Source organism: Pantherophis guttatus, chromosome 16 (genome assembly GCF_059756535.1).
Source record: "Pantherophis guttatus breed Tessera chromosome 16, ASM5975653v1, whole genome shotgun sequence".
NCBI classification, from domain to species: Eukaryota; Metazoa; Chordata; class Lepidosauria; order Squamata; family Colubridae; genus Pantherophis; species Pantherophis guttatus.
Window position 1 is genome coordinate 13,181,548 of NC_142078.1, and position 19,355 is coordinate 13,200,902.

At 42.2% G+C, this 19,355-nt stretch overlaps 1 protein-coding gene across 3 annotated transcripts in view; it reads right to left on the reverse strand.

The window, feature by feature from the left end:
* MVB12B (multivesicular body subunit 12B) overlaps positions 1-19,355 on the reverse strand; it is a 57,361-nt gene that overhangs the window by 23,708 nt on the left and 14,298 nt on the right. For all 3 annotated transcript variants that reach the window (XM_087879574.1, XM_034416581.3, XM_034416580.3), the window contains exons 4-7: positions 16,733-16,829; positions 15,626-15,755; positions 14,230-14,352; positions 8,974-9,071 (exon numbers count right to left, since the gene is read on the reverse strand). In XM_087879574.1, the coding sequence (XP_087735700.1) occupies positions 8,974-9,071; positions 14,230-14,352; positions 15,626-15,755; positions 16,733-16,829 (448 nt within the window). The remainder of the gene's footprint in view (positions 1-8,973; positions 9,072-14,229; positions 14,353-15,625; positions 15,756-16,732; positions 16,830-19,355) is intronic.

The window sequence follows — 19,355 nt, forward strand, 5'->3', positions numbered from 1 at the left end:
GGAGAAAGGGAGGGAGGAAGATATGGAGAATATAGGAAGGAAGGAAGGAAGGAAGGAGGGAGGGAGGGAGAAAGAAAGGGGGAGAAAGGGAGGGAGGAAGATATGGAGAATATAGGAAGGAAGGAAGGAAGGGAGGGAGGGAGGGAGGGAGGGAGGAGGGGAGGAAGGAAGGAAGGAAGGGACAACACGGATGATGTTACCTAATTTGGTAATGAAACATCTGCAAGGAAACCACCAAGCTCAGAGAACAGCAAGGACTGCTTTGTTTGTGTGGGAGAAGGAAATGGTTCAACCCAATGGATCAATTCTGGAATAAAGTTCTTTCTTCACCGCCAAGTTCTTTTGCATGGCTCCCTGAGAACCTTCTCCATCTCCTCCAAAGATTGGGCCCCCAGGAAGATTTCCACTAGAAGAAGACAAGACACCTTGCTAATCAATGCTATGAGTTCTTGGGGCTAATGAAGACTTCGGTTCTTTTGCTTTGTATATGGTAAAAGATGAATTCAGCAACGAGCATCACAACCCGATCATAAGAAGGAAAAAACTGTCTTCCCTAGCGAAGCTAAAGGGAATTATTTTGCAGCATTCCCCCCCACTCCAAAATCATCCATGTTAATAAAGGTAGTTTACTGGGCTGTATGAACTATTTAATTATCTTTGAAAAGTGAATGGTCTGTGAGGGGTGGATAATGAATCAAAACAATAGTTTTGGGATGAAAAGACATGACTAAGCGTTGATTAAATTGTCTTCCCCATCGAAGGCAGATAAAAGGTTTATTAAAAAAACAAAACAAAAACCAGAAGCAATTGAAGTCCATGTAATATCGTGGCAGGAAGCATATGGCTGTTTGGCGGGGGAGGCCAACACAAGAAGAAAAAAATAGCACAATAGGGATGGAAAGAGAATCAAGGAATTTTGGCATTCCCCCTTTTCAAGGGAAGCCATCCCATTCAGAGTGCCACCTTAGCTCATTAATCAATGCCAACGTATTTCTATAGACTCAAGAGTTGGAAAAAGCTATTGCTCAAAACATCAGCTGGATGTTGGATTTTCCATGCCAAAAGCTATCTTGGAATTTGGACTTTACTTTTTATTTATTATTATTATTATTAACGTTTGGCCTGGTCACTCTTTCCAAAGTTTGAGTTTGAGTTTACATCATTTAAGAGAGACATATAAAAATGCCAGCTACCCGATTACTTCATAACAGCTTGGAAGTCCATGAAGAGATCAAACATGGTTGAGTTTCGTCACTGTTTGTTGAACTAACTCTACTGCCCAAACATTGAAAACGAAGATCTTGTGTCCACCCCACAAGGAAGAGGTGAGACCCAAGGGTGAAATCCAGCAGGTTCTGACAGGTTCTGGAGAACTGGTAGTGGAAAGTTTGAGCAATTCAGAGAACTGGTAGCGGAAATTTTGAATAGTTAGGAGAACCGGCAAATACCACTTCTGGCTGGTGGAGTGGGAATGGAAATTTTGCAATATCCTTCCGCCAGGAATGGGGAGGGAATGGGGATTTTGCAGTATCCTTCCCCTGCCACGCCCACCAAGCCACACCATGCCCACCAAGCCACGCCCACACAACCGGTAGTAAAAAAAAAAAATGGATTTCACCACTGGTGAGACCTCTTTATAGGAATGTACAGTAGTGGCCAGAATTGTGGAAACCTTTTGGGGAAAGTGTTATTTTTTTTTTTTTAATTTTGATTTATATGCCGCCCTTCTCTGGAGACTCAGGGCGGCTTACAATGCGTTAAGCAATAGCCTTCATACTTTTGTATATTAATACAAAGTCATCTTATTGCCCCCACAAACTGGGTCCTCATTTCACCTACCTTAGAAAGGATGGAAGGCTGAGTCGACCTTGAGCCTTGGAGAGATTCGAATTGCAGGCAGCTGTGTTAATAACAGGGTGCTTTAAACCACTGTACCATCAAGGCTCTTTTGAGGTTTGATGGCTAATAACACCACTTTTTTGGGGGGAGTTTCAAGATAATCCTATTCCACTGCTGGAATGGACTGAGAATAGCCCAGACCTTAACTCAATTGAAAATCTATGGAGCCGACTCAAGAAACTGGTTAGTCAGAAGCAACCCAGCAATAAAACCCAGTTAATAGAAGCCATAATTCAATCTTGGTTTCACATGATAACAGCTGCGGAATTAAAAAACTTGGTTCACTCCATGGGAAGACTTTGTAAGGCCGTAATTCATGCTAAAGGCTACCCAACTAAGGATTCACTGACATGGTGATCATTTTTGTATAATCTCGTTTTTTTTACGTGTTTCACTCATCTTCTTTATACTGTAGCGGCTATTCTAATAGCAAATCCTTCATAAAAGTTATTGCATTACATTCTTGATTAAATTATCTTTCCATTGATATATAATTTTAGGGTACTACTCCCCCCCCCAAAATGGTGCTATTAGCTAGTTTTAGAAACTTTTCCCAAAAGGTTTCCACAATTTTGGCCACTACTGTATTACAGGAATTCATCAGCCATCGGCCAAGGAAGCTTTAGAGCCTAGCAGAAGACTTAAGAGTCTCTTCCCAAAGTACACAAGCCACCTCCAAGTTTTACCCAATTTTTTTTTAAAAAATTGCACAAAGCTTTTTACATTCATAAATGGGCAATTTGAAATCCTCCAGTGAGAACATTAATTTATATGTTTCATTAACTTTGTTATGGGCAGCCACTCCAGTAGACTTTGGCCAGCTGACAAAATGTACAATTAGAAGACATAAAAACCTAAAAGACGTAAAACCCTCCCCAGGCTCCAGAGCCTTTCTAGGAGCCTGGGGAAGGCAAAAACGGCCTTCCCCACACCCCCTGGAGGCCCTCCGGAGGTCGGAAACAGCCCGTTTCCCGACTTCCGGTGGGCCTGGAAGGCCCGAAAATTAGCTGGTTGGCGTGCGCATGTGCACTGGAGCTGAGCTAGGGCAACACTTGCGTGCCCACAGATATGTCTCCACGTGCCACCTGTGGCACGCGTGCCATAGGTTCGCCATCACGGTTGTAGGAGATGATCAGGCTGAGCCTAAAGGGAGGGGTCAAACATGTCATCAGTCTTGAGTCCTTTGGCACCCACAAGAGATCTAACTAAGTCCAGCCCATCTTGAATTCCACTGAGTGTTATCTACCGCCAATTTGCTTTGACTGTTAGTAGTTCAGGTTCTTGTAGAAAGCATTAGCGTGTCCTATTCATTTGAACCACCTTGGCTCCTGATTTCCTGTGCTTGTTCACCCAGAGTGAATGCAAATGCTCAGCTTGTGACTTTCTTGGTTAAGCTCGTTGTACAAATCACAGCTAAAATCTCAGCCTCTCCAAGCAGCATGGTCTGAAGGACAGGGCTGGGCTACCTGACCTCACAGATCCTTCTGATCTTGCCGTCGGAAGCCAGCAATCCTGAAAAACAGCTGCACAGTCAGCAGAGAGCTAAGCCCCTTAATGCCATAAAACATCGGAAGGTGGCAAGCAAGAGGGAAGGAGGGAAGGGAAAAGGAACAAGAAGCAGTTCACGCTAGCGAACAAAAGAGCTCAGATTGGCATGGCTCATTGTCTTATAGACAACAGTGAGAGAAATCTCCCGAATAATTAGCTCCTTTGCAGCAAACTGACAGATTCTTTCTTTGTTGGGCTAATCTATGGGGGGGGGCTCGTGTTCTTTATAGGCAAGGCAGCTTACACTGTTAAACTTTGGCTTCCTGTTCGTTCCCTTTTTTTTTTTGAAGTGCAAATGCACCTCTGGAGACACGCAACTGTCCAGATGAGGGAGACTAGTCAAGGACCCATGTCTGGTAGATGCTAAACCAGGATCTGACTAAGATCACTTGGAAATCACGTCTGCAACCACAGTTTAACGCACTGAGGTCCGCTTCTCAATATAAAAGATGCTTTCTTGCATCAGTGCTACAAGGGAGTGGGGTTACCAGCTAGGAAAAACCACTTGTAAATAATCAGACAACCTTGAAAATATATAAAAGACCTTTGGGTGGATTATGTTATGATTTCCTCAAACAGTTTTGAAAGGATTTTTTTTTTTCTGGTTCATTTTACGTTCCCCAGCAGGAAAAGACGAAAATATTCGTTGCCTTCTGGATTCTTTGACTTTATACAAAATCAGCTTATTGCCCCCACAATCTGGGTCCTCATTTCACCTACCTTTGAAAGGATGGAAGGCTGAGTCAACCTTGAGCCTGGTGAGATTTGAACTTGCAGTAATTGCAAGCAACAGATGTTAATAACAGTGTTTAGTCCACTGTACTACAGGCTCTTCTTACCGACTTTTCGTGAACCTGCTAGGTAACATCATCAGGGCTAGAAGGAACTGTATATAAACAGAGAGCAGAGTTCACTCCTTTCTAGCCCTGATGATATTACCTAGTGGGGTAATGAAACGTCTGCAAGAAAATTACCAAGTTCAGAGAGCATCAAGGACCCCACATCTTCTGCCTGCTCCGAATCTTGGGCACTGAGAAACCCAAAACACATGATCCACATAAATTAAGGATGTCGCCATACCTATCAAGTCTGATGATTGGCCAAGCATGTGAGAGAGAAATAGCTCTGGAGATCAGATACAAGCAACAGCTTGCTTATCTGATGAAATCCAACACCTGCTACCGTTTTATTATGCAAGATTCTACAACGGCTTCTACAAATACAAACCTGAAGACACTAGATTCTCCCTCACCTGAAAATACTGGAAGTCAGCCTTGTAACGGAGGTGGACAGAGGTTTCTCTAATGCTTTCCTCCATTGCTGAGTACACTTACACCTAAGCTCCTTTCTTGAATTACTAAATGATCCCAACCAACCAGAGAGCCTAGGTGTCTTTTAAGTGGATCCTGCATTGGGAAGGAAGGGCGATTCTTGGTATAATTTACAATTTGAATTGCACTGGAATTTGCACTGGCCAAGAACGAAGGAAAGAACTGAGCCAACGAGAAGAAAAGAAAAGACGAATTGGGACAGCCTTGCCAAAACCTCTCGCAAATAAAACAAAGAAGAGTTTCAACTCCGCTACGGTAACGTACGATTTACCCATAAGTCTTACCAAAGCCTTTTGTGGATAGATGAAACATCTTGTGCCGCCCAAGCATTTCAAGCCAAAGCATTTTTTCCTCCCTCTCCTTCTTTTGTTTTGGGGTTTTGGAAGCAAATCCAACTTTTCTCCCTCCGGGAGCCATTAACATATTGTCTTGGAACGCACTGTTTATTAACTTCAACCCCCCCAAAGCTGCCAAGGTATTAAAAAGCTCATCCATTTAGTCTGAAACTTTTGATGGAGTATCTGCACTCCTCATACTGACATGCCTATATGAAGGTCTGGGATTTAGTAGCGCAACAATGCAAGACCCACTGAAGTAAATACGGCAGAAAGCTTAAAGATGAGGTTAATGACAAATCCCATTATTTTACTCGTGTTTAATTTTGAAGAGACTGAACTGATAAACACACAAGAGTATGCCGAGGAAATTTAGATACTTTCTACATCCTATTGATATCAAAGGGAGGAAATACCCAATGTCTAGATTTGTGCCCATTGAAATGAACCGGAAAGTCATTGATTTAACTCTCAATAAATCTTGTTGATTGTGTAGCATGTTTATAAATGAATATTAAAGTGCGTTATGATTTTCTCCATCCCTTACTTAATAATAAATGGGAATGGACAGAACACAATTCAGGCTCCATCATCTTCACAAATAAGGAAACTATTCTGCTGTCTTTCAACCAGGTTTTTTATTTACACCTTCAATCTGAATAACATTCTTTAAAAAAAAAAAAAGCTCTGATTTAAAAAAAGGATTTTTAAAAAGACTATTAAAGAAAGAAAGATTGTTCTAGTATTCTTGAACGATGAGAAAGATCCACAGAATTCGAATATTTAGACCACACTGTTAAGATTCTAGAAGGGTTGATGTTTTGAGATGAACATTAAAGAGATATATCCAACCTGGAACTAAGGAGAAATTTCCTGGCAGAGAGAATAATTGATCAGTGGAACAGCTTGACTCCAGAAGTAGGTGCTCCATCACTGGAGGTTTTTAGGAAGGGACTGGACCAGGGTCAGCAACCTGCGGCTCTGGAGCCGCATGTGGCTCTTTCATCCCTCTGCTGCAGCTCCCTATCACTCAAAATATGCATCACAACCACCAATGTCTGCCTGACAATGTCTGACATATTTTCTATTCTATTCTATTCTATTCTATTCTATTCTATTCTATTCTATTCTATTCTATTCTACTCTACTCTACTCTACTCTACTCTACTCTACTCTACTCTATTTATAAAGCTGTTAGGGCTGCCTATCTTATATCCAACAATCCTAGAAATCTCACAAGGAAGCCAAAAAAACCAGCAATTCAAAAAAACAATCACAAAGGCGCAAGCAGCAATTAATTCAATAAATATAAAACACTCCTGCTTAAGACACTAACACAAGGACAAGATGGCTTATATAATAAGGGAAAAAAAGCTATTTATCCTTGAAAGGGGAGGGGAAAAAATACATTTCTACTTGCATATTGTCGTACCTTGACAAAATCACAGAAAACTTCAAAGACAAGAGATGATTAAAAAAAAAAAAAACCTGAGGAATATAAATACCATTTTGCCTAAAAATAAGACATCCCCTGATAATAAGCCCAATCGGGCTTTTGAGCGCATGGCAATAAGGCCAAGTGCTTATTTCAGGGTTCAAAAAAATATAAGACAGGGTCTTATTTTCAGGGAAACACGGTTATGTATTTTTTTAAAAAAAATATTTTAAGTTTAAATTGATTAATCTAACCAATTTACACTGATGAAAGGCCAACTCTGTCCCATCCTATTACGAGGGCAAAATTTAAGGGTCGCTTCTCTTGCGAAGGAAATAAAGATGCTAGAGATGCCAGGTTCGTTTTAATAATACATGCTGCGCGCTGCGCCCATCTGCAAAAATGGAAAGCAGAAACACACACACACACACACACACACACACACACACAAGAGGCATCTCGACACCTCGGTGCTGCAGCTTATTGTTCCTTAAGTGACGGAAGGTTTAATCAAGAAAACAGGCCATCCATCACATGAAACCAGGCAGACTGTGTGAATCTGACAGCCTGCACATGGCTTTATGCGGTGGGAAAACCTCACCACCTGTTAGCCACTAACCTTTTACACAAGGATCCAAGATACAAGCTTTGTCCCCCCTTCCCCTTCCCTCTCCCCGATGAGATTCTCCTTTATTTCGGCACCGTCCCCTATTATTGGCAGGGACAGACGGTGGAGAACGATGGCACCGCCGTCAACAATTTATGCCTCCTTAAAGTGACTTATTCCTCCTTCCTGACTTCCGTTATTAGAAATCATCTCCTCCTCCTTCCTTGCAACAGCCTGCTCTCCTTCTGTGCTTTAGGGATGTTATCAAGGATAAGAGTTGGTAAGGGACCTTGGAGGTCTTCTAGTCCAACCCCTTCCTTGGGTCCTCAGGGTGAAAATCATTCCTGCCTTGTGTTCTCCTTCTTGGACCTTGACAGAATAACAGAATTGGAAGGGATCTTGGAGGTCTTCCAGTACAACCCTCTGCCTAGGCAAGAAACCTACTATCGCAGCACCATTGAGAGTGTCCTGACATACGGCATTCTTGCATGGTATGGGAGCAGCTCTGTAGCGGACAAAAAAGCTCTACAGAGAATCATTAAAACTGCCCAGAATATCATTGGGCTCCAGCTACCAGCCCTGGACGACATCTTCCAATCTCGCTGTTTGAGAAAGTTGCATAATGTTCTCAGAGACTTTTCCCATCCTGCTTACAATCTTTTTGGACTGTTGCCTTCTGGCAGAAGATACAGAGCAATTAAAACTCGGACCACACATTTTCTGAATAGTTTTTATCCCAGAGCTATAATTGCACTCAACAAATGAACTAAAGGGCCACCATCAGTCAGCTGTTGGACAGCATTACTTGGTCTGTTGTGTGGATGTTTGGGTGGTTTAGGGGTGGGGAACTGTGGTGGGTGAGAGGGTGTTTGGGGATTGTTATCTGTGTAGGACCTGGTCTTTGGGTGTTAAGTGAATTTCGTTGTATGGGTATACTGCGTATACACGTACAATGACAATAAAGTTATTATTATTAACCCTACACCGCTTCAGACTTTCTCTCTGGTTGCTCTTGGGATTCTGACCTTCTGACTCAATGCCACCCTTCAGAAGAAGTCATGAAAGGTATGGATTGAGGAGTTCTTTCTCATGAACTTGAAGATCACCAGGTCGGAAGATTACTGGATCCTCGTGAGAACCTTGCTCTGTCCCATTGTCAAGAATTCAGTCTGAGGATGGACTGTTGTTGAGAAGGACTACTTAATGGACCACCAAACATCAGTCCTCAGAAGCACCACATCTCTTTACAGTGTAGCCATGCCATCTTTCTCCCAATGCCTACAAAATTGTAACAGGTAAGTCAGCCCTTGGCTTACAACCATTTGTTTAGGGACTGTTCAAAGTTACAACGGCACTGAAGAAAGTGATTTACGTCCATAAGTTTTCCATCCTTACGACGGTTGCAGCATCTCCGTAGTCCTGTGATCAAAATCCAAAGGCTTGGCAACTGGCATGTACTTATGATGGTTTCAGTATCATGTGATTCCATCCCCTTTGTGAACTTCTGACAAGCAAAGTCCACAAGGAAGCCAGGTTCACTTAACAAAACCATGCTAACTAACTGAACAACTGAAGTGATTCGCTGAGCAACTGTGATAAGGTCGTAAAATGGGCCAAAGCTTGCTGAACGACTGTCTTGCTTAGCAACGGAAATCTTGTGGTCGTAAGTTCAGGGCTACCTGTAATCACCTATAGCAACAACATGTAATTATAGCAAATTGAGCTATGGTTGTAAAGGTCTATCAGTTCTTCCTGACCCAAAGTGAGGAAGCTATGTAGAGAAAAATCACTTATTAAGCAAGGAGATCTGTCACTTACCTGAAATGGCATATAAATTGGAGTGCTGATATTCAAAATCTGGCCGAGTGCCGTGCCCCTTCCCTCGGAAACTGGCGGGAAGCGTCAAGGATATATGTCTAAAGAGAAGAGACAAAAGAGCATATTTGAATTTCAAGAACAAAACCCAAATTAAGGAGGCAGGGATGCTCATGGAGATAGGTTTCGACAGATCGTCTTGCCTAGCTTGGGCCAGCCACTCTCTTTCTGCCCTAGGAAGGAAGCAATGGCAAACCAAAATGTTGCCAAGAAAACTGCAGGAGTCCAGGCAGCACCCGAGAATCAAACACCAGGGAATGGAAGAAGAAGAAAAAAAAAAAACATTGGCAAAGTTGGCTTATCAAGAGCTTAACTAGAAGATGACTTGACCTGACCATAATAGAACCAGTTTGGTCTAGTCGTTGGCACCAGACAAGAAAGTGGGAGACTGTGAGTTCTAGTCCTGCCTAAGGCATGAATGCTAGCTGGGTGATTTGGAGCCAATCATCAGGAGATGATGAGTTCTAATCCTGTCTTAGGTATGAAAGCTGGCTGGGTGACGGTGAGTTCTATCTCCCACTTTAGGCATGAGAGCTGGCTGGGTGTCTTTGGGCCAATCACCAGGAGATGGTGAGTTCTAGTCCTCTGTTGTGTATGAAAGCTGGCTGGGTGACGGTGAGTTCTAGTCCCACTTTAGGCATGAGAGTTGGCTGGGTAACTTTAGACCAATCACCAGGAGATGGTGAGTTCTAGTCCTGTTTTAGGTATGAAAGCTGGCTGGGTGACTGTGAATTCTAGACCCACTTTAGGCATGAGGGCCAGCTGGGTAACTTTGGGCCAGGCCCTCTCTCTCAGCCCAACCCACCTCACAGAGTTGTTGTTGTGGGGAAAATAAGAGGAGGAAGGCGTGTCAGATGTGCTTGCCATCTTAAGTTATTTGTAAAAATAAGAAACGCGACACACAAACAAACAAACAAACAAACAAACCCTAATTGCTGGCATGAATTGACTTTATACCAATACAAACATCAGCCAGATACGGATCCTAAACTTATTATTGCTGCCAGCCAAAACCACAACTATGTTTCCTGCTGGTATATATATATATATATTTAAAAAACCACATTTTATAAGCATTTTAAACGATAAACAGGGAACTTCACCCCTCCTCCCTCTTGTACATGTACATAAATGTGCCACTCAGAAACCTCAAACAACCTAATTTATTGGGAGGCAAAAGATTAATATAACCCCCAAGTTCCTTGAACGCACACTGTTAAACGCCAACAGCTTGGCAGCATATGGCAAATCAATTACTACTTTCAATTTTGAAACTCACATTCACACATGCGCATTTTTTAAAAAAAATAAAATAAAATAAATAAATAACAGCCCCTGAACAAAAATGGAGATGAGGGAAGAGAGAAAGAAATGGCGAACAAGAGAGAAACAATAACACAGACGAGATGAACGTAGGCTGCTAGAATTTGGAATATAATTAATCATTATATTTTTTTGAACCCTGAAATAAGTGCTTGGCCTTATTGCCATGTGCTCAAAAGCCCGGTTGGGCTTATTATCAGGAGATGTCTTATTTTGGGGAAAACAGGGCAGATAGATAGATAGATAGATAGATAGATAGATAGATAGATAGAAGATAGACAGTAGATAGATAGATGGATAGATAGATAGATAGATAGATAGATAGATAGATAGATAGATAGATAGAAGATAGACAGTAGATAGATAGAAGATAGACAGTAGATAGATAGATAGATAGATAGATAGATAGATAGATAGATAGATAGATAGATAGATAGATAGGTGATAGATAGATACCATGTTTTCCTGAAAATAAGACCCTGTCTTATATATTTTTTTTGAACCCTGAAATAAGCGCCTGGCCTTATTGCCATGTGCTCAAAAGCCCAATTGGACTTATTATCAAGGGATATCTTATTTTGAGGAAAACAGGGTAGATAAATAGACAGACATAACCAATAAACTCCAGATAATAATAGTACAGAAGTGTATGACCAACCTAATTTTATGCCTTTTTTTTTTTTGTGGCAGTTGTTAAAGTGAATCAATTGTTCACTATGAGCTGGTTTTGCCCAAAAAAACATGCTGGTTTTTCCAGAAAAAAATTTCACCACTGAGGTAATTGTTCACTATGGGCTGGTTTTGCCAAAAAAAAAACAAAAAACATGCTGGTTTTTCCACAAACAAATTTCACCACTGAGGTAATTGTTCACTATGGGCTGGTTTTGCCAAAAAAAACCATGCTGGTTTTTCCACAAACAAATTTCACCACTGAGGTAAAATGTGGCCGAGTGAGCCTGGGATACTGCCAACTAAATGTGAGGTGGCTAACGAGCATCCAACATGGATTCCTGTGACCAGTGGGGGGAGGGGCGGTGGCAGTTGGTCCCAAGTCCCTCAGGAAGTTTATTTATTTATTTATTTAATTAATTTATTTTAATAAACAAATATACATATACAAACATACACATGTTTATATGTGTTTATAGATACATAAATTACCAAAGTAGCTCTATTCTCAAAGCTCAAGCTGTAGGACTTGATTTTAATGTATAGTTAGTATATGTATAAACTATACATATACTAACTATACATTAAAATCAAGTCCTACAGCTTGAGCTTTGAGAATAGAGCTACTTTGGTAATTTATGTATCTATGTTATCTGTATATGTATAAATCTTTCATTATATAACGATATTTATGTAACAGTGTTTCATTTTATTTCCTCATTTTTGTGTCCTTAGGTGGTATTTCCTTGTTTCATCTTCCTTTTGTCTAACCAATTGTGCCATTTTTGCCAAATTAGATAAAAATCTGAATCTTATTTATTTATTTATTTATTTATTTATTTATTTATTTATTTATTTATTTCAGATTTCTATACCGCCCTTCTCCTTTCGGACTCAGGGCGGTGAACAGCCAAAATAAAACATTTGTACACAAAAGTTAAAATAGATTTAAAATAATTAAATAAAATTTGGCCCATAATTTAAAACATTTCAATTAAAATCAATATCAAATTTTAAAAACCAACCATAAAATCAGGATAGTTCAAACGGTTGCTAAGCAACCGGTCATAAGTCGAAGAACTACCTATATTTATTTATTTATTTTTAAAAAAACCCTTTCTTTGGACATATCATGCACCAAATCCAGCCTCAACTTCCCTTCCTTTCATCTGAAGAGCTTTCTGGATTTCTTGCTGCCTTTGGGGCACCGAAAGAAGATTTTTTTGGGGCGGGCTGGAAGGGGTGGGGGCAGATTTGAAGGAAAGTTTTTTTTTTTAAAAAAAGCAGGTATTTAAAAAAAATATATTTTTTTTTAAAAAAAGGAAAAAGGCGATGCCTTTTAACGAGGAACAATAAAAAGCCAGTCTCTCTGGAGCCATAATTAGAGGGAATTAATTGAAGTTGTGTTTTGACACCGTTGCCGAATGCGCCGGCGATGCATGACGACTCCGCCCGCTGCACGCTGAACCGGAGGGGGGGAGAAGAGGGGAGGGGGGGAGAAGCATGGCAGAGGACTGCCCCCTTCACCCCCGCCGCTGCTGCCACTTGCAATGCGTGGCAGATCGGCAGCCGGCTATTCCCTCCTGCCCTACTAGAGGGAGTAGGCAAAGTTAGCCCTGAAAAGATATTAACAATTAATTACTAGGACTTGGGAGAGAATCTCGGGTGGGGAGGGAGGGGGGTGGTGGAAAGGGAGGGGCAGCTCATTAATATGAGCAAATGCCAATTAATTCTCCCCACCGGCGGCAGACAAAACGAGCAATGCACTCGCCCCCCTTTGCCCCACTCCCCCGTCAGCGTTCAAATGACAGCACGGGAAGGGGGTTGATCAAAGAGGAAGAAGAGAAATAACGCCTGTGTGGGTGTGGGTCTCTATATTTGTGTGTAGGTTGTGTGTGTCTGTGCAAGGGGGTGGGATGTTCTCCTCTCCCCTCCATAAATTGGGAAGAAAAATAAATAAATAAATAAACCAGCCTTGGAGAGCAGGGTAAAGGGATGACAAAGAGGGGAACAGTCTCACCCGGCGCCTTGCTCCTTCCAAGACAAAATGGAAGCCTGCCCGATCTTTGGGTTCCGCTGCTTGTCTACCATTCGGTGTGAGTGGAATACCAATGTCAACTTATTCTCTTTTGGCTACCAATAAATCGTTCACCAGTCAACTCTCCTGCTTAAAGAGTTGGAGGTTTGGGGGTGGGTGGGGTGAAGAGGAGGAGGAGGAAGAAGAGAAGGAGAAAGAGAGGGAGAAGGAATAGTGGAAAAGAGGAGAAAAGAGAAGGGGAGGAGGAGGAAGAGAAGGGGGAAGAGGAGGAGGAGGAGGAGAAGAAGGAGAAGAGGAGGAGGAAGAAAATAATGAGAAAAAGAAGAAAAATTAAGGAGAAGAAATGCGGAGGAAGAAGAGAAGGAGAAAGAGAGGGAGAAGGAATAGTGGAAAAGAGGAGAAAAGAGAAGGGGAGGAGGAGGAAGAGGAGGGGGAAGAGGAGGAGGAGGAAGAGGAGAAGAGGAAGAGGAGGAGGAGAAGATAAGGAGAAGAGGAGGAGGAGGAAAAAGAAAAAAAGTGTGTGTCACAGTAACGGGATCCCAAAATTAACGTTAGGTAGGACAAAACTATCACCCCTTTTAAAGTTCCCAGCCTGCCTGTCATTGATCGATACTGCCCATTCAAAAAAAAAAAAATTAATAATATCATAGCTGTTACTACAGCTGAGAAAGGAACACAAATACAGACACAGATGGACAATAAATAGGTCAGACGTAGAACCCCGGAGTGTAAGATGTTGTGAGGGGATCTTACAACTGGCTGTTTTTGAATTTGGGAATTTAATCTGGAAACTTAAAGTGGCTACAGATAGCAGTCAAGCCAAGGGTGAAATCCAGCAGGCTCTGACAGGTTCTGGAGAACCGGTAGCAGAAATTTTGAGCAGTTTGGAGAACTGACAAATACCACCTCTGACTGGCCCCAGAGTGGGGTGGGAATGGAGGTTTTGCAGTATCCTTCGCCTGCCACACCCACCAAGCCACGCCCATCAAGCAACACCACGCCCACCAAGCAACACCCACAGAACCGGTAGTGAAAAAAATTGGATTTCACCACTGAGTCAAGTGTATGTCCATCTCGAGGAATGATGCTTCAAAAGCCCTTAGTTTTCGACTTAGGTTCATCTGGAAACCATCGTTGGCAAGGAAGAATTTAAAAAGCCCACATCTCACCTGGGAAGGTTGGCAGCTGGTGTTGTGGCTGGTGCTTGTGGAGAAGGTGTGGTAGGCTGAGATGATTCATGGTTTCGAGGGACCTTCCCCATCCGATACCAGATCCCCATGTTGTTCAATTCCCTTTTCAGCAAAGAGAGAAAAGAATTGAGATCCATTCAACGTAAAACATAAAATAATAGGGTTTGAAAGGACCTTAGAGATCTTCTAGTAGAAGCAGGAAACGTTATGCCATTTCAGATGAATGGCTGTCCAATCTCTTCTTGAAAACCTCCAGAAATGGAGCAGCCACAAAGTCTGTTCCACTGATTGTTCTCACTATCAAGAAATTTCTCCTTAATTCTAGGTTTGATCTCTCCTTCCTAAGTTTCTATCTGTTACTTCTTGTCCTGCCCTCTGATGCTTAGGAGAATAGGTTGATAGAATAGAATGAAATAGGAATAGGAATAGGAATAGGAATAGGAATGGGAATGGGAATGGGAATAGGAGAGGAGAGGAGAGGAGAGGAGAGGAGAGGAGAGGAGAGGAGAGGAGAGGAGAGGAGAGGAGAGAATTAGAATAGAATAGAATAACGTATAGAATAGAATAGAATAGAATAGAATAGAATAGAATAGAATAGAATAGAATAGAATAGAATAGAACAGAATAGAATAGAATAGAATAACAGAGTTGGAAGGGACCTTGGAGGTCATCTAGTCCAACCCCCTGCTTAGGCAGGAAACCCTACACCATTTCAGACAAATGGTTATCCAACATCTTCCAGTGTTGGAGCATTTACAACTTCTGGAGGCAAGTTGTTCCAATGATTAATTGTTCTCACTGTCAGGAAATTCCTCCTTAGTTCTAAGTTGCTTCTCTCCTTGATTATTTTCCACCCATTGCTTCTTGTCTTGCCCTCAGGTGCTGTGGAGAATAGCTTGACTCCCTTTCTTTGTGGCAACCCCTGAGATATTGGAACCCTGCTATCCTGTCTCCCCAGTCCTTCTTTTCATCAGACTAAACATACCCAGTTCCTGCAACTGTTATTCATATGTTTTAGCCTTCAGTCCCTAATCATCCTGGTTGCTCTTCTCTGCACTCTTTCTAGAGCCTCCACATCTTTTTTTATATTGTGGTGACCAAAACTGAATGATCTCCTTTTCTTTGTGACAGCCCCACAAATATTGGAAAACTGCTATGATGACACCCATAGTCCTTCTCTTTGTTACACTAGACATACCTAGTTCCTTCTATTATTCATTGTATGCTTTATTGAGTTGGTAGAAGACACAACAAAGGCCCTTAGGAATAGTTTAGAAATGAGCCAGAGGTCCTACTGGAAGGGAAACCTGGCCTCATCTGAAAAAAGCCAAGGAAAGGTCCTGATTTCAGAGAAAAATGAAAATTATCTCCATACCCAATGTACGTATACTGTGGAAGAGTTTGTTTGCCTCGGCCAAGGATCCGGATATCACAAATGGCGGCCTCTGTAGAATCCCGGGGAATAAATTTAATGCACAACCTCTTTTTCCGAAAAGCAGTTTCTTCTGAAAAAAAGACAGGGCGAGTTTAAAGAATCTCTTCTCTTTGCGAGTAGTTGATGAAGAAAGAGAAAACGAACGATGATTATTTTCAACTATTCCAATTTCTCCTTCCCACCCGCCTCGTGCCTTGCCATCGCCAAGCTTTCTGGTCAAGTTGTAGAGAAATTTTATCCCGGATCATGAGGAGAGACGCGAATAACTAGACTTTTAAAACTTGGTGGAACTTCTGCCGAAGGGAAGTGCCAATTGTGGACTTTGTGTACAGCGTCAATCCTAAAGAAAAATGCTATTTGAGGGAGGAGGAGGGCAGGATGACGACACTGGGACATCCAGCTACATTGGATGAAGCTCACACTGGCGCCAGTTACGGTGGTTACTTATTATGTGTGAGGGAAATTTCATCCAGAACTTCTCAGAAGGCACCATTCCTGGTGGCAGAATGTTGACCAAGATGTTTCTATAGTTCAGGAATTCTTTTAGCTTCTTTCCCTCTTGAACCAGAGGTGGATTTCAACAGCTTCTGACCAGTTCTGGAGAACCGGTAGCGGAAATTTTGAGTCGTTCAGAGAGCCAGTAGTAAAAATTCTGACTGGCCCCGCCCCCGTCTATTCTCTGCCTCCCAAGTCCCAGCTGATCGGGAGGGAATGGAGATTTTACAGTATCCTTCCCCTGGACTGGGGTGGGAATGGAGATTTTATGGTATCCTTCCCTTGCCATGCCCACCAAGCCATGCCACGCCCACCAAGCCACACCCACAGAACTGGTAGTAAAAAATTTAGAAACCCACCACTGCCTTGAACCTCAGTCTTTAACCTCCTCTTCTCTTGTCTAGTCTGGATTTTGATGGGTTGATCTTCAACTGCAACCCAACGGTAGGGATGCAGATAGGATTCAACTCAATCCATAGCTGTTGTGTCAAGAGAATCCTCTCCCGGGTTGAATCTAGAGAGGATCTGATCACAGTGAAGGTGACTACTTACGTGTATCCATAGTTTCTTGAATCGGGATGAAGCCGACAGGCAACGTATCTTTTACGTCTATGAGTTTCATGTCAACCAAGACATTACCTAAATGACTCTGTTGGAAGAGAGGCAGAAGACTCAATGACTGGCAAATAATGGAGAATTCAGCCAAAGCTAAACCACCCCCAATAAACATAAATTACGTTTCCACAAGACCGTTAATATGATGACTCCATTCATCCAGTCAATAAGATTATTGTATAAACACAATTTATGTATCCAGACTTTCCCTGCTCACTTGAGCTTCAGCTTATGTTTGGGTGCTGAATCAAGAGGGATGGCTTTGGAAGATTAAATCTTGGATAAGACCATTATTTGAGCATTGGCAAAGAGACTGCAATGATTGTAAACATTCAATCAATCAATCAAATCTGTATTATGGTTATGTTGTTCTTAGTTGTGAAGTCATGTCTGACCCATCATGACCCCAAAGACAACGTTCCTCCAGGCCTTCCTGTCCTCTACCATCCTCTGGCGTCCATTTAAGCTCACGCCGATTGCTTCGGTGACTCCATCCAGCCACCTCGTTCTCTGCTGTCCCCTTCTTTTCTTTTGCCCTCCATCGTTCCCAGTATTAGGCTCTTCTCCAGGGAGTCCTTCCTTCTCATTAGGTGGCCAAAGTATTTGAGTTTCATCTTCAGGATCTGGCCTTCTAAAGAGCAGTCAGGATTGATCTCCTCTAGGACTGACCGGTTGGATCGCCTTGCAGTCCAAGGGACTCGCAGGAGTCTTCTCCAGCACCAGAGTTCAAAGGCCTCCATTCTTTGGCACTCAGCCTTCCTTATGGTCCAGCTTTCACAGCTGTACATTGCAACTGGGAAAACCAGAGCCTTGACTATACGCACTTTTGTTGGCCGGGTGATGTCTCTGCTTTTTAGTAGGCTGTCTAGATTTGCCATAGCTTTCCTCCCCAGGAGCAAGTGTCTTGTGGACGCTTGAAGTCCCCATCTGAGGTGATCTTGGAGCTCAGGAAAATAAAATTTGTCACTACCTCCATTTCTTCCCCATCTATTTTCCAGGAATTGAGAGGGCCGGATGCCATGATCTTACGTTTCTAAGATTATGGTTATAGACTATAGTTATAGACTAAGATTATGGTTATAGACTAAGATTATGGTTTTCTAGGATTATAGTTATAGACCATCATAAATCAGGCTGGGACATTTGCTTAAAATGTCCTTATTTTGAGAGATGCTGATGACATACTACCAAAAGGAGCATCTTTCCAGAAGTTCCTCTTTCCAAAATTACAAAGCATGGAAACAGCTCCAGTTTTATGACAACACAACCGTAGGAAAAAAAAAATTACACAGACAGGGAACCTCCTTATCTGGGCAGAAAAGACATCTATCCGTTTTGCTAATCAGCTTCCTTTTCGAAGCTTTTGCCCAAAAAGTCCAGTAAGCAAAGCAAAATTGAAAAAAAAAAAAAGAGAGAGAGAGAGAGAGAGATGTTTCCTCCATGCCAAGTTGGAACCAGGAAACCTGCTTGGAATCCAAGCAAACGCCGTCCCTTATTAATTAAGGGCTGGAGAAGAAAACCACGTCCTACAGCAAAGACGTTATGCTCCCTTTTTGAAACATTTCCATCAGAAACCCCATATCTGGGATCTCCCTTGTTTCGACAGCCATACAAGTTGAGGCCCGTCGTCCTGTGTCAGCATAAGCCTTCTGGGGCTTGGGGGCAAATGGGAGGGGAGATATGGATTTTGCACCCTGCATAATCAAGATGCATTTTCCACCCACCCACCCCCACCGCAAGAATCTTGGCACAGGAGACCAAAGAGAATGTGAATAAATGGGGAACAATTCTGACTAGGAACCAACAATTTTGTTATGTGTCTGCCTTCGAGTCAGCCTCAACTTCTGGCAACTCACAGACAAGACCGTACAGCTTTCTTGGCAACAACTTTTGGAAGGGAAGGGCTTCCTAGGATTGAGGGAGGACTAGCCCTACCTCCCACCAAGGAATTTCCATGGCTGAGTGGGGTACAACCTTCAACATTATTTGCATCTGGCTCTTGGGCTGAGAGACAGGGACCAGCCCAAAATCAGGCAGTTGGCTTTGGTGCCTACAGCAAGAATAGAATTCATGGCCTCTAATCTAAAACCAGAATCTCCTGGCTCATAGTCTCCTGCTTCTTTTATTTATTTTATTTATTTATTTGTCAAGTACATGTAAGATAATATATATAAGTATAAACACGAATTGAATACATAAAATGAATACAATTAAAAGGGAACATTAGGACAGGGATGGAAGGCACGCTGGTGCGCTTATGCACGCCCCTTACAGACCTCTTAGGAAAGGGGTGAGGTCAACAGTAGACAGTCTAAGGTTAAAATTTGGGGGGTTTGGGGATGAAACCACAGAGTCAGGTAGTGCATTCCAGGCGTTGACCACTCTGTTGCTGAAGTCGTGTTTTCTGCAATTGAGTTTGGAGCGGTTCACTTGAAGTTTGTATGTATTCATCATTTCATTTCATTTCATTTATTAGATTTCTATACCGCCCTACTCCCGAAGGACTCAGGGCGGTGCACAGCCAAACAATAAAAACACATACAATACAAAATTTAAAAAA